Source organism: Haliaeetus leucocephalus, unplaced genomic scaffold (genome assembly GCF_000737465.1).
Source record: "Haliaeetus leucocephalus isolate CR32 unplaced genomic scaffold, Haliaeetus_leucocephalus-4.0 Scaffold173, whole genome shotgun sequence".
Lineage (NCBI taxonomy): Eukaryota > Metazoa > Chordata > Aves > Accipitriformes > Accipitridae > Haliaeetus > Haliaeetus leucocephalus.
The window spans coordinates 4243631-4259328 of NW_010972609.1; the positions used below are offsets into that span (position 1 = coordinate 4243631).

At 36.7% G+C, this 15698-nt stretch overlaps 1 protein-coding gene across 2 annotated transcripts in view; it reads left to right on the forward strand.

The window, feature by feature from the left end:
- The window catches only part of ANO3 (anoctamin 3), a 209269-nt gene that overhangs the window by 156622 nt on the left and 36949 nt on the right, over window positions 1–15698 (forward strand). For both annotated transcript variants that reach the window (XM_010563719.1, XM_010563718.1), the window contains exons 7-12: window positions 1893–2024; window positions 3409–3515; window positions 4986–5041; window positions 7352–7473; window positions 8717–8851; window positions 14721–14817. In XM_010563719.1, coding sequence (XP_010562021.1) covers window positions 1893–2024; window positions 3409–3515; window positions 4986–5041; window positions 7352–7473; window positions 8717–8851; window positions 14721–14817 — 649 coding nt within the window. The remainder of the gene's footprint in view (window positions 1–1892; window positions 2025–3408; window positions 3516–4985; window positions 5042–7351; window positions 7474–8716; window positions 8852–14720; window positions 14818–15698) is intronic.

The window sequence follows — 15698 nt, forward strand, 5'->3', positions numbered from 1 at the left end:
TTAAACAAGAGCTAATTTCTTTTAAGATAATTATTATCTACTAGTTTTTTAGATTTTTGGAGAGGGGGAAATGATCAAGACTTTTCACTTAACCAATTTTAAAAGAATTTTGTAAGAAAAAATCTGAAATCAGACGCATTGTTTTTCTGTTCTTCTTTCTGATGCATCTGCATATTTTTGTCATCAAAGAAAAGCCTGCATTTTGCTCTAAAAAAAAATCAGCATGTGTACAACAGAAAAAAAATGAAGAAAATTAAGTGAAAACTGTACTTATATACACTGTGTATCACTTTGTACCAAGAGAACTTCCACTGGAACTAATAAAGATAATCAACTCACACAGTAAGGTATTATTTGAATAAAGGATACAATTAAGGGATGCACCTGCCTGGGAACCATATTCTGTGTTTCAACTTTATGAACATAGTTATGTTCTTTGGCTCATAACGCTTAGTGTCAAATAGAGTGATGTCCTTCAAGTGCAGTACCAGTTACAGAGTGTGCACCAATACCTTGGCAATATGTAGCAAGAAGAAAATTTTGAGAATTTGAAATGTAAATGTAAAATTCTGATCCCACATTTGGCTTAGATTTCTGTCTGACACTGTGTCAAGTAAGGGTAGAACTTTTTTTTGCTGATGTTGATAATAAGAGGTACATTTTCACAAAGGTTGCTTTGCTGCCTGAGGGCAACATACCGTGTCATCACTTACTACTCTTAATTATGAAATGGGTAGCTGTGCTTCTGCTTAGCGCAGACAATTAAGTAGTCACCTCAGATAAAAAAAACCCTGATACTTAGCTTTTCACTTTTTATGGATATGAGATACATATGCTTTATAAGTTATGCATGCATATCTATTGAGTAAGGCCCAAATCCTGCTGAAAAAAATACTATTTAGGGAATGTTTTTCTAAAATTTAGACTTGTTCTGGATCTCTGCTGTGCTTATAGTGTCATAATATAGCACTTGTTTAATATGAGACCCACTCCTTAAATACTCATATTTCATTGCAGTTGAATATGAAAAAAATATAGGTCAGCAAGGAGTGCAAAACTGGAGTAGTAAGGAGGTAACTTCTAGCATTTGCTTGAAAATTAACTGCACTTGACTAGATTTACCTCTGTATAAACTGTGTCCCGAGACACTGTTTAGGCAAGTTGCCAGCAGAAGAAAGCCCTTTATGTTACCAGTATACAGTCTAGTAGGGGGTACAAAAATTATGCTTTTTTTGTGGTTTATAGTGTCAATTTTTAGGAAACTGTAGGAAGCCATACCTAGGTTTTTTGTCTAAATGCCATATAACCATATCTGTATAATGTATCCTTTACTTTATTTGGTGTTTAGGTATACTGCTTTGTAAGGCAATATCAGCCCTCGGATTTTGAGGAAAATTCTTCAGGGGAAGGCTTTATTGAAATCAGAAAATCATAGAAATTTGATCCTGAGCAGTCTTGTATTTACTTTCAAATTTCATGAATTTTAGTGTCCGAGTTGCCAGGCAAGGGAGGGAGAAGGAGTTCCACTTGCTTTGTCCATTGGGGCTAAAGGACGTAATTAGATACGTTCTTGAATAAAGCATAAGCGTCCACAGTTCTGCCAGATGAACTACCTTGGAAAATTATTTTCCCCAGACTCAATACTGCAGTCCCATCTCAAACCATAATCCCGCTAATTTTAGGATGAGTTGTGCTCAGGTAAAGTGTGCAAGATAGATCACGAATAAATACTGTTAATTTTGCTCTTTAACGCCTTATTTTCTTTTAGTTACTTAGTGTGGAAATTTCCTGCTTTCATTTCATTTCTAGTATGATGTCACTAAATACGCAATGTTGGAGATGGAAATAACAAGCAGTTGAGAGCATGTAAATCTGATTTCTTACTGTCTCAGTTTGCAGAGGAATATGAGAGAGCTGAAAAGTTGGTTGCCCAGAAATCCAATGAAGCTTGATAAGGAGGCCCTACCTGATCTGGAAGAAACAGATTGCTACACAGCACCCTTTAGCCGTGCACGCATACACCAGTAAGTGCTAGAACTGGAAAGACAGCACCAGAGACCACAAGGATTTTTTATTTTCTCACTTCTTCTAAGCAAGTGCCATAGAGGCAGCCATTAACAGATGGTCACTGGCAAATACCCAGTATCATACTTGATATTTTCTATGGGTTTTCTCTTAAAGACAAAATCTACTGTGTTACTTGCTATGTGATGGTCACTCAGCAGTATAGGCAGAAATTTGACTGAAAAATGAACACTGCCTTTTCGTTTTAGATGTTTTTCTTTCCATTATGTTATGAAATGCAAATACTTGCTCAAGTTTGCTTTGCTTAATTACATATTTTACTTAAGCAAAACCTGAGACAGCTGTTGAAATTGAGAACACCTGGAGGCAAGCTAAAACCAGTGATGATTTTTTCCTCTTAGCAGATCTGCATTTCAAAAATGCTTTTTTTCTCTGAAAGTATAAATACATATACACCAAATAAAAACTGTATGTGTTCAAATCAGCATGTTGATGGTGATGTAGTTAAACTGTGCCATAAATTTTTTCAGGACCCAAGAAGTTAGATTTTAAAATTCTGGGTGTTTCTTCATTTTTAAAGTATTTTGTGATAATTCTTTTAGGAGAGAAAAGTTAATTTAAAGTTGAAGTATTAGCTTAAATAGGATTTTTTTCTTCTCAGTGAAGAAGCTATATGCTAGTGGACTTACTTTACCCTGGAAAGACTGAGTAATTGCATTATAATCTCAAATTTTTTTCATTAATTGACTATATTGCATTGGATCAATCACCTGGTTTTGGTGTTATTTCTCAGTCAGCTCAGCTGATGTTATCAATTGTAATAGTGTCACTTTTGGCACAGCTGAGTAGGCAAAAGCTCCTGCGTGTCAAATTTCTGGCATCTGGAATCCAGAGCCATCTGGGAAAGGATGCTTTATTTGGCTCCATCATAGGATTCTCTAAGGGAACGTGGTTGTGGAGCTGCTACTCAACTGTCCAGTGCATGGATTATTATTTTTTTTTAATTTTTTTTTTTTCTAAAAAGTAGTTCTGGTACTTCCATGACACAGACATTTGCCAACTCATAAGTAACTTGAGTTTCAGAACAACCACTGCTGCTAAAGATCTTTTTTAGTGAATTATATCCAGAACAGAAATGACCTAGATAGTAGGATATTTTAGAATTTAGTTTTAGTGGTTCTATTTTCCCGACAATAATCTGTGATGATGATAAATTTATTGGACCTGAGAAGAGGCTCTAGGGATGCAAAATCTACTATCCTGTGCAGTAACCAAGGAGGGTAAAGGTACAATAAATCACTGTAAGAAGAAAATACTTGAGCAGCTATGTTTCAATAACTGTTCATTGTTTGGGGTATTAAAAGACATTCATTATTTTAATAGCTTTACAATAAACAACAAAGACAGCTTCTTCAGCAACTCCACAAGAAGTAGAATCGTGCATCACATGCTGCAGAGAACTAAGTATGAAGATGGAAAATCCAAAATGGGTGAGAATGCTGTGGTTTTTTTCCTAACCTGAAGCTATAAAAATCGTATATCTTTACTTGCCTGAAGAAGTATCATTTGAGTAAACTCAATTAATTTTGCCATTCCTTGAAATCTTTTTATTCACTTAGAAACTGAGTTGAAAGAATGTCTCATCAGTTATTTTCTTAAATAACTCAGTGAAAATTGGCAACATATTTTTTATCTAATTACTCGTTCCTTAAAATAAATTGGAAAGATTATGATAACTTTACGTGATCAAGAGCCACAGTAAAGATAACATATACCTCAGAATATTGTCAAGTGTTTTCAAGGACTGGTCCTAGTAGTTTTGCTACTTCCCAGCAGTTCCAGTCCAGCAGAATCAATGTGAGCTACACTTAATTTACTTGAGGTCTCTGTGCAGCTCAGAAACAGTTGACCTGAAGACTAAATTCAGTTTATATCAGCACTCCTATTACAGTATTATTTTTTAGAAGGTCTAACTATTCATTTTAATTTCCAATGAACAGGGTACGTATGTATGATTTCCTGTTTTCTTTGCAGGAATTAAATTAAGAATTAAATTGTATATAGAGACATATTAAAACCTTATACTTACAAAGATGATAGAAATTACAGAAAATTGTTGCTTGAGTTTCTGAAGAAAAGCAGTAGTAAGAAGAACATAGAAAACAAGGGTTCAAATCTAATGCCTTTGAAGCTAATGATGGCAAATTTCATTACAAGATTAGCTTGGCATAATTTGTATATTTGAATGGACAAATTTGAAATCTGTCATAAGTACTTATTTCCTGGGGAAACTCTTGGCTACAGGTGTGCTCTCTTACAGGCTACTGAATCTTTTTATTATAATTATTAATGGTTGGTTATTTTTTATTTTTTTTTTATAATCTGCTTTGATAATACAACAAATCTGTTTTTAGGAAGACTCTTAGGAACTGATCCAAAATGCTGTAGCCAGTATGGTGCAGAGCAATGCTCCGATACAAAGTCCTTCAGCTGGCTTATATTTAAAAATAACAACAGGTTCGCTTTTAACCCTGCAGGGGTTTTGCAGCCTCAAGGATTGTCTGTCCATACCGTTCTCTGTGTATGTCAGATCATCTGGTCACCCGTAAAATCCGTATCATATGCTCTGATGAATACAAAGTGAATGTAACGATCTTCTCACACTTCATATGGCATGAGCACCCAACCCTGAGAGAAAAGTTGCAGATGTTGGCCCTCAGAAAGTTGCTCTAGTTTGACAGAGCCAGAAATCTTGAGGGATCAGCAAGACCTGCAAAGACACAAGATCAACAAGACACAAACAGTTGGTGGGATTATTTGTTATTGTAATGTTTGGCAACATCCTGAGCATCTAATATTAAGTTACATTCTCAATACGTAACTTGAAAATTCGCACTGCTTGAAATTAGATGTGTATAAAGAAATTGCTATCTCAGCTAATGGGTTTTTTTTCTTTTTAGGTATTAATAGATTACTAAATAATGGAACATATGAAGCAGCATTTCCACCACATGAGGTAACCTGTTTAATTTTGTATTTGTATTTATATTTAGATTAAAGCTTGCACTAATGTTTTGAGATCCTACTTTAATTTTGTCCTGCAAACTTTTAATTTCACTATGTAATCTGTTGAGACTTTTTTTTTTGTTTATCGCTCTTACTTTATTATTAGCTTTAAAAATTTTTCTTACGTAATGTATTGTAATAATTTCTTGGAGCATTTGCTTGCTGAACTAGAATATTATAATTCTTTTTTTATTCTTATGAACTGGACATTGCCTGTGGAGTTCTTAATGAGAATATCAGTTGTTCTGAGTTGTTCCAATTAGTTGTATTAAATTATTTTTGCCTGCCACCAACAAAATGTTCTGTTTTTCTAATAGCTTGTGCACTTGATCACAGTTAGGGAGATTGGTTAATTATTTCCCATTTAGTCTTTTCTGAATAGTTCTGGATAACTTCTACTTGACAGTATCTTTTTCAGTAGGTTAAAGTCTACTGAAGACTGTAAACCTGTGAGGTAAATGAAAAATGTGTTTGACTTCAGACAAAGACAAGATTGTTTTAGACAATCTTTGTGTATTGAAAAGCAAGAAGCAAGCCACACATCCTCAGTCATTTTAACTGCTGATCAGTAGCATGGTAATTGCAGCTGTGAACTCTGTGGTTACTTGGGCTGAATATTGTGACTTGGTCTCCTGTTTCAAAGGACTGACCTGTGCTTTACAAATTGCTGAGAGTAATTTTTTTATATGGTATTAATAATTAAATGCTGGGAATATAGAGAAGGAGTATTTTAGATAAATAATTGAACATCATTGTTAACGCTTCAGCTGGGCATTACTGACTTCAGGGAAAAGCTGCCATACTACCAGAAAAACCTGTGAAGCTTTCTCTGGCTGTCAAAACCATGCTGTCATCCATTTATGTATATGTTCCTTTGTTATGGCATACGCTGCTGTTTCAAAGTTTCAGTTAAGGTTAATGAAATCATATTTTTAAGCCACTCTTACCTTAATTGCTACTTCACTGGTGCTAAGGGTTAGCGGTTGAACACTCTCAATTTTTTCTTTTTATTTTTTTTTTTTTCTTTATCACACAAGCAAATGAGAGTGAAAATTCAGTCCCAGTGGGAATGCTGAGACTTGAACTCTGTTATGGATAAACAGTGCAGAAAGAAGCAGGAAAAAAAAAAAGATTTAAAAATGTGCAATACTGGGTAATGCTTCATGCATTGCAGTCCTTCATCCAGGTGACTGTGAGAATAAGTTGATGTTCTGTTCCTAGGTGTTCCTAGACATTGCAAAGGTCACACTCTTGTGTTGACATTTTTGGTATGCTGCTTTGCTGACTGTAATGAGAAATTAGTAGAATTGGGCTCTCTGCTATGTTTAGCTTTGTTTTTAACTCATTCTTAAACCAGAGGGTCAGCAGATTGCAACAAGTAAATAGTGTTCTTTCAATTGCGGGGAATGCTCAAGATTTCAAATAGATGATAGAAATCTAAATGGCTAAATTACATGGATCTGCCAGGGTCAAGAATCTGTCTGATTGCCAACTCTGAAGTACTGCTCTGGGGAACTCTGGTCTCCTCCCAAGAAATTATTTGGTTCACTTGCAGTTACTTGATGAAAGATTTTCTTTACCATAACTGAGTGATGGGGTCTTTTGGGGGGGAAAAGTTAAACTAAAGAAAATGTCCTGCTTCAGAATTGGAGTAAAATTACAAATACAAGAGATTCTGCCTAGGATGGTTCTAGCAAATCTGTGTGTTACCTTTTGACTGCTGAGCCTGAGGCTATTCTTTCAGGCTGTCAGGCGGTCTGTAAATGTCAGGTGTGGCCTGGAAGGACTCCTTTGGGGTCAGACTGATTCTGTGTTTTTCTTTTAATGCCTCTGAGAGTCCTGTGCAGCTTCAAAATAATGCCAGTTCTGTTGTTTCCATCACCTTAGAAAATATGTAGTAGGGAAAAACTATGGTTTTCTATGCTTTTAAACAGAAGGTAAAGTCAGTCATAGAAAATGTCTAGGAGAGGAGAACCAAGCTGACTTACCAGAAATTTCTAAAATTTTATAGGAGAGGAAAAAAAGATACTGAAAACGTGTCATGACAAATTTTGAAAAATTGAAATAGGTAAAAGCATACAAATAAGCATATATCAGTGAAATAGAAACACTGTACTTGAAGCCATATAAAGAGTTGAGTACTTCTTTATATTAAAAATAGTGAACACCTCATTTAAAATTATATTTAAAAATACATAAGAAATTTATATTTTTTCCATAGCGCCTAATAATGTACCTTTATTTCTTTGTGTTTTCTTAGGGAAGCCACAAAAGCAGACATCCTATCAAAACACACGGAGCTCAGAATCACAGACACCTCTTATATGAACGTTGGGCACGGTGGGGAATGTGGTACAAATACCAGCCTCTCGATTTAATCAGGTATTAGTACTTTGAAGAGTAGCTTGCTCCTGTGATACAAACAGCATGGTAACAGTGTGTTAACTGTACTGCTAAATTCCTTGTGCTTTCCTTGTGCCTGTAAAATTTAGTTATTCAATATTATCAGATAAGACTGGAATTCTCTAAGTTGCTTCTTTTCGGTGGTCTTTTGTGCATGGCTGTTAATTTCAAATGAGGCTGCATAAAAGGCACGTAGATCCAGCTGCTTGAAAATTTGCAGTGTGAAACTTAAAACACAAACCCATGCCATGGTTTGCTGATCAGAGAGACTCGCCCTTCATGAGAGCACCTTTGAGAGCAAAAACTGTTGCCACATGTTGTCCACACAGACAGTCGAAGTTACCAGATCCAGTGGAGTGAAAATACAACCTAATTGTTACGTTTCCATGTGGGTTTAAATAAACTTCTGTTTCTATATCTTATAATTAATGTCATAGGTTACCAAATGTAAAGCAGAGAAATATATGTAATTGAAGGTAAATAATTGTGATGTTTGGATTTCATGCTTTCCTCATCTTTGACATTGAATACCAATAATTCATTTGTCCTTGCCGTCAATTCTTATTCCTGATCTGACAGTCATAACCAATCATTGTGCCCAATATTGTTCCACTGAAGGCTGTGGAGCTAATCGTGTGCCATGGGACAATTCTGTGCTGATCAAATAGTATCCTCCTTGACTGACTTTCTGATCACTGCTAGTTCTTCTCTTCTAGCAACTGATACCCAAGTTTTGAAGAATTAAAGCTCAATCTTCAGCTTGTGTTTTCAATCCATTGTTTTCTCTCATAATTACATGGTTATCTATCATAAATGCTTTTTGTAATGGAATACTTAGGTTATACTGACTTACTTTATCCCTTTCCAGAAATTGTGTGTGTGTGTATATATATCTGCATGTGCAAATAAAATGTCCTACATTTAATAATGTTGAAACTAGAAACTACATCTACTTAGTCATTGCAAGGACATGAAAATTACAGAGCGCTTCAGTTACATCCTTAGTTATATCCTTATAAAATATATGTTCTGGTAAGTCTACAATTAGTGTCACTAGAATGTTATGCTAGCCTGAAATAAAATGTTGTCGTAAACTGACAGTAATTTTACCATAAACTCGTAATGGTAGTTCCTCACTAGAATTATTCTACTACTGTGAAGATAGATAGAGGTTGCCATAAGTTTTAACTTTAAACAATGTATGTGTTTCCTTTTCATGTAGGCGATATTTTGGTGAAAAAATTGGACTGTATTTTGCCTGGCTGGGATGGTATACTGGAATGCTTATTCCTGCTGCCCTAGTTGGGCTCTTTGTTTTCCTCTATGGATTATTTACAATGGATTCCAGCCAAGTAAGGTAAAATCCTATTTAATAACATATAATAGCCTGTTGAAAATTAAGAACAGTCTGACACAACTTAAATCATTATACTTTATATCTTTTCCAGATACGGTAGTCATGTAAAAATAACCAAATAGAACGCTGGGTTCTTCAGTCAAGTGTATTCACTTTGTATATCTGTTTTGCATCAAGCTGGATGCATACCATTTACAGCAAGTGTTCTTACCACTGCATCTGCAGTGATTCCCGTTCTATCTGTAAGGAAAAACAGCAAGTACTGATTCTAATGTCGTAGGTACTGCAATGGTTGTCATTCTACTCAAGACTAACAGATGAAAAAAAATATCAGACATATTCCCTCTTTACCTCCATCTTGCCTATAACTTCTGGAGTGTAGTAGAGTTGCTAAACTTCAACTTACTTCTGTCTATGCCTTTTTTTTTCCTCCCAGTGTTAACAGTGGCAAACTTCGAGTCTAACAAAATTCTTCACTATGTCAGTGTAAACTGCAGCCAGAAGACCCAGCTGCAGGGAGGTTACAATCACATGAAATGAACCTAGTTTTCAAGTTTCCCACTGTTGTGATTTTGCTCTGAGAGGGGTTTATGTCAATTTAGAAATAGTGATGAAGGTGCTTAAGTTAAGTGCTGACTGTATTTTAGGAACTGTTTGACTCCTCACTGTAATGAGGATGCACCCTCATTACAAAGTTTTCCATTAGATGTCATCAGACACAACAGTATCAGGGCTCTTAAAATTGCAACTGTTGGTCCAAGCAGTTTGGATGCTTAGGCTGCAAGTATACCGGGAGTCAGATAACATAGGAGGTGTTGTTTCTCGGGCTTTGAGTGGGACTATTTTAAGTTTTCTCTATGGAATTAGCTTTATCTTCTATTTCACAGTGAGTTATTATATTCTACAGTGCTGTAATTAAGGCTTTTTTAGGCTTGCTTTTGCACAGCAAACTCCTGAGAGACTTTACAACTTCAAACCGAATTAAATGCAATTAAATGCAATAAGTGTATCAGCCAGGAAACTATGCTGTCTTGAAGATATTGTTCTCTGTATTAGGATTGTTTTGTACAATAAATGTCCATATAATGCAATGGATGTAAAGTAGAGGATCAGCCTGGTCTTAGAGGACAGGCATTAGAGCTGTTGAACTGGGAATCTTGTATTCTTCACATGTACAATGGCACAGTTTCAACAAGGGGGGAACAAGGGGCCATAATCTACTACTATCAGGGTATAGCTTAGTATTTCAGGCACTCCTAGTGGAAGAGAAAGATGTGGCATTGATGCTCCCCAGGAGAAAGAACAAAATTTCTAAGAGTTTATTTTTTTCAAGTTGTAAGCTATTATGTGCTTGTGTATGTGTGATACGTTTCTCCCAAGAAGACTTGGAGATAGGACTCCTGCTTAGATCTTTTAATAGAGAGATGCAGTTATCTTGCTTGCTGAAGGTTGCAGGGTATAAATCGCAGGAGCACAGACATAGGCTAGCTTTCATGTTTTCCTGTCCTAAGTTTCTCCTTGGCTGCTGCTGAGTAGCTGCAGACAGAGCACGCAGTTTTTAGTTTGCTCCCCATGGAGGCTGGTTGTGTTGGGTCCCATCTGGAGGTGCCTCAGTGCCATGCTGTGCTACACAGAGCACCAAGGTGCCCATCAGGGGCTCTGGACTATTCCAGAAGCAAGAGCCTGAAAGTTAGGTGATCCACCATATAAGCTCAAGATACCTACAAGGGGAGGGGTGTCTTTATGTATTTATTGTAGCTAACATTAGCCAGTGTTCATTTCAAAATACTGATAGAGGGTGGGATAATGCAGAAGCCCTAGCCGTGTGCTCTGTGGCAGCCCCACATCTGTAATCTGGATGTGTTAATTCTGGGCAGAAGGTCCTCTCTGCCTTTGATGGCGTGAATCTGTGCAGTCCCTCTGGTTAGTTGTGACAAAATACTGTCATATCAGTGCAAAGACCTGCTGTGAGACGTGGATTCAAGAACAGAGTTTAACTAACTCAAGCTGATTGTGACTGGCCTGATAAAATGTAGGTAGATGTTTTCCATATCACCTTGTGTACTTAGGCAATTCTAAAGGCCGGTGATAACAGATGCTGCTCCTTGCCATATTTGCTTACTTAGCTTGGAAGGGGTTAGTGAGGATTAGACAGAAACCTCCTGCCTAGAGCAGACAGGAGTCGTCCATTAGCAGGCAGACAGACTGCACAACTTAAATGTTCTTATTCTTGCCATATTCTGGGACTGTGAGATTATTTATCTAGTGTTCCTGCAGTCATTTAAAGAAAACTGCTAGATAAACATCTATAACAGTTTTAAAATATATCATTTGATTTTGAGCACTGCAGCTACCGCAGTATGCAAATGCAGCGTTCAGCAGCCGTCAGGAAGAAACGGAGTCGGGTAGGTTATTCTGACAAAATCTAGACACAGGAAACCCAGTGGCAATTAGGAATTTAAACCTAGTGCCAGGGCATTATGGCAACGTCATAACTGCCACATTGCCCCAGATTCGGTCTTGTTCAGTGTAATACTACTTCATGTGAAAGAGGTTTCATCCTGTTATTAGGAATCAGTGGATGTTAGTAAATGTTGATTTACAGTATGATAAATTCTGTCAAAAGCCCTATTTTTCATCGGTCTTGTGTACCACAAAATCTGAACTCAGCGACTGATCATATCAATTTTGCAGAAGCCTGCTTTCCTCAGTGATGTCCCCTCACCTCTCAGGCTGCGGGAGCTGCCCTGAGCCCCCCTCTAGCGGCTGCAGCCCGAATTCCATCGGTTCCTTCTTTTTCCACTGAGATCCAGCGCAGTTTCAGCAGAGAAGGAAGAAGCAAATACACGGGTGTACATTGCCGTAGAGCCAAAACGTTGCTTGCGATGCCAGCCATAGGTTTTGTGCAGCAATAATTCGAGGGTTATGCAGAATTATGTCCCATCCAGAAACTAGTTTGTCTTGCTTACGATGTGTACAAGTGCCTGCCTCTGGTCTGTGCTCGGAGTCTGTCCTGATACCAGGTGGCTCTTTTTACGTATATATTAAAAATTATATAAATATATATATATATCTCTATCTCAGCCTGTGCCGAGACCCCAATCTCAGCCCTGCATGAGGCCATCAGTCCCTGCTCCCAGTGTAAAGGAAAGATGCTCTGTGTAGTTCATCTGTGGCTGCCACAAGCAACTTGGAAATTGAGCATATTTGCTCCCTTTTGGTAGCATCCTTCCTTCTTTCCCCGCGCGAGTGCCCCTCTCACACTGCCTTTTGCCCCTTGTCATAATCTCTCTCTGCTTTCCTCAGTTACAGTTTTAGGGAAACAATAAGCTTTTAGGTCTTATTGAATCATTCAATGACTCAAATGTATTGTACTGGGAGGAGGAAGGTGAAATAAGATGGGAAGACAAAAACACTGCACGCACACTGTCGTTTCAGGAACTAGACACTATTATAAGCAAATATGCATCTATGTCCCATGTTTAGAAACAGAAGTTTCTCCATTCTACCCAGTTAGGGACATTTTTCTTTCCGATCACAAAGCAAGTGCATAAGACGGGCAGTATTACTGAAAGCATGTTGGAATGGAGGATGTTCTTTTTCTTGCATGGGTTTGGAATAAAGCTTCGTAATACTGTGGTTGCCAGGAGCCAGGCCTGAGGTCCCCCAGGGTCCTGAGATTATCGTGTCGGCAGCTCGTTGCAGGATTCAGTTGTGAGATGAAGGTAACCAGGAGAAAAATCCAGAGAATCGCTGTGTAAGAAACTCCCCAGTAGCTTCCAGAGTATTCGGAGTATTTTCGTAGGGCTCAGACATGCAGAAACAAAAATGCGGAACTTAAGTTTGTATTTCTTGTTTCATACAATTCCGAATATATTTTGATCCATTTGCCCTCCCTCAGCTAAACTGGGGGTAATGTGAAGTGGTAGTCAAATGGAGGGGCTTAAATAGTCCTTTAGAAGTGCTTTCATCTGGGTTCTTTTCTTTCAACAAATTACGTGCCATATCTATTACCTATCTTTATTCTCAAGTTAGATGCCAAGCTATTACGTGTTGATTAGTCTATGTAAAAATAAATCTGATGGGTTTGAAGATTTTGATTCTGATGGGTTTAGACGTACCATTAATTATCACTGTTGTAAGTTGTCCCTTTGTTGTCAGTCAAACAGAAAGACCAGGCATGAACGCAGCATAGCTTGAGGTGTCTTTGCACCATGTGCTGTAGTCAGATTTCAGATATATAAGTGAGGACAGTACAAAAAAGCTTATTTTGCTCTGTTATACTGAAGATTTGAGTTGCAGTAACAGTTAACATAGCACCTGTCACAAACACTTGTATAACAAATGTTACTGCCTTTGCAGAGTAGTGCTAAAGCATGCAACCTATCACTGTCAGTATAATTTTGTGAAACTTCATACGTTATTAAAAACAAACCAAGATTTTAACTCAAGATATATAATACAGAAAATCTAACTTTTATAATGTTGAATTTAAATTCAAAGTACAGCACAATTTGGCCTTATATTTGACAACAGTCTGCATTACTGCCAAACCATTACAACATATTGTTGAAATATGATTTTCTGTGCTTAATCGTTTGAATGAAAATGCAAGCAAGAAAATTCTCTGATGTGACACACTATAAGATTTCTGTTACGCTGCAACTCTGAAATGACTGGCTGTGCTCATTCTGGCTTAAGGGTTACTTAGGACAATTTCGTTGTCAGATCCATATTAGGTTGTAGGGTTTCAGTGAATTAGTGATTCTGATGTTATGTGAAGTATGACTGAAGATTACAAAAGTGGCATCTAGGCAACTGGAATCTTTTATTTCCATTACTGTTATGTCAGGATTTAATAGATGCACTCATTTGGAAATAAGCATAATCTTCCATACAGTATTAGCACTGTAAATTCAGCTTTTAAGAGTGGGATAGTGAAAGCACAATATTTATTAAAACAAATTAGTAGGGATTTCCTGGCATTTGTTTTATACTGCTACTTTCCTAGTGTGTCACAAGATCATTTCAGGCACGTCAACATTGCTAAAGGATAGGGAAAGGCGATTGCTGATGTTCTTTAGGAAGCTTACTCACTGCATTTAAAATTTGCCTTAAAATTCATTTTTGCTCTTCTGTTAATTCTGTTTTGCCTTTTTCAAGATACTTAATTATGTACTACATTTTGAAGTAGTAAAGACAGTGACTTCATCTTCCTAAATCTTAGGATCCTTAAACACTACAACAGGGCTTGAAGATATTTTCCTCCAAAATAGGATATTAAAGTGGTTTTGGTTTTTTTTATTAGCCTTTTATGTAAGTTCTTCTGTAGGAAATAAAAATGCAAAGGAAATACTACTGCCAGAAATCCCTGTCAATGGGTTTTTACATGTGACCAACTGATCTAAGTGTGCATGCGATCATCCTGTGGAACAGACCTTCAGCTGCCGTAAGCTGGGATAAGTTGATTGAAATCAGCGTAGTTGTACCAGTGATGTCCATCCTCTTAACGTTTGGTATCTTCTACGTCACTTAGAAAAATATGCAGTAAATGGATCGGAAGGTAGTGAATAATGTTTTGTTCTTCTGTTTGTGATATTTGGGAGAGAATGGGATATTCACAAGTGTGAGAAGTGTAGCATGATGCCCAAAAATATTGCATACTACTCTAGGGCCCATAGTTTTCAGGTTACCGATTTGGGATTAGGCTTTTCAAGCCAAACATTCACTTTTAATTTATTTTATTGAGCCAGTTCTGTGGTGTAAGCATATTGTTAACAAATAGAGACCACAAATGGCATAACCTCAGAAAATCTTAGGAATGCTAAAAGCCTTTTTATAACCTTTATTTTCCTGTCTCCTACTAAAGCAAAGAGATCTGCGAGGCAAATGAAACCATCATGTGCCCTATGTGTGAACGCAATTGCACACTACAAAAACTTAATGAAAGCTGCATATACGCCAAGGTAATTATTGTCTTATCCTTATTGAGATATTTTTTGTCTGAAGATCCACTTTCATTGTGCAATGGCTACCCTTGTTTCAGCAAAGATTCCTGCAAAACGTATTGTTTCTCTGCAGAGGTTTTTTTTCAGCCTTTGTAATTCATGTTTTCTAATAAGGGAATGCTCTGAAATGATCAGAGATAATTTTACAATTTGTTTTACTTTCTGTGAGCATTTCCTTCCTAAATCCTTATTATTTTCATCAACTTATAAAGTCCTCTGAGTAATAAAACTTTTTTTGGAAGGTTTTTCCAACTTTCCCCTATAATTAACTTCTTATTCTGTTTCTTTTGCTTACTTTGTAATTGAATTTCTGCTCCTCCTAAAGGAGTTCTCTAGCATAATGTGCCTGCGATGTGCTTTGCTCTGTCAAACGAATGCAAATATTTTACACAACTAAATATTTTGCTACAAGAAGCTATCCTTCAAACTTAAATAAACACAAGTACCTCTGTATACATGCTGTGTTTTCAAGTAAGCAATATATTTTGATGTGTGATATGTTCATAATGCTGGAAAAGCAGCCTTGGCATTTTTCTTGTAATTCTTTAGCCATAACATAAATCTTGCTCAGAAGCCTGTATTTACAAAATGTGATTGTCTCCGGGCCATGGCATTACAACAACACTGCACCAATGTGAAAGAAAATCAATTTTGTGTTAGATTTTGAAATTTCGTATAGATAGGACCAATTTCTAATCTATCTGTAAAGGAAAACTCTAAAAATATTTGACATTTATAAAAATCACTTATATTTAGATTTTACAAATTCAGTTTTCTATTTTATAATGCCAAAAATAAAAAAAAAATGCAACAACAGCAATTAATACCATTGAAAATGT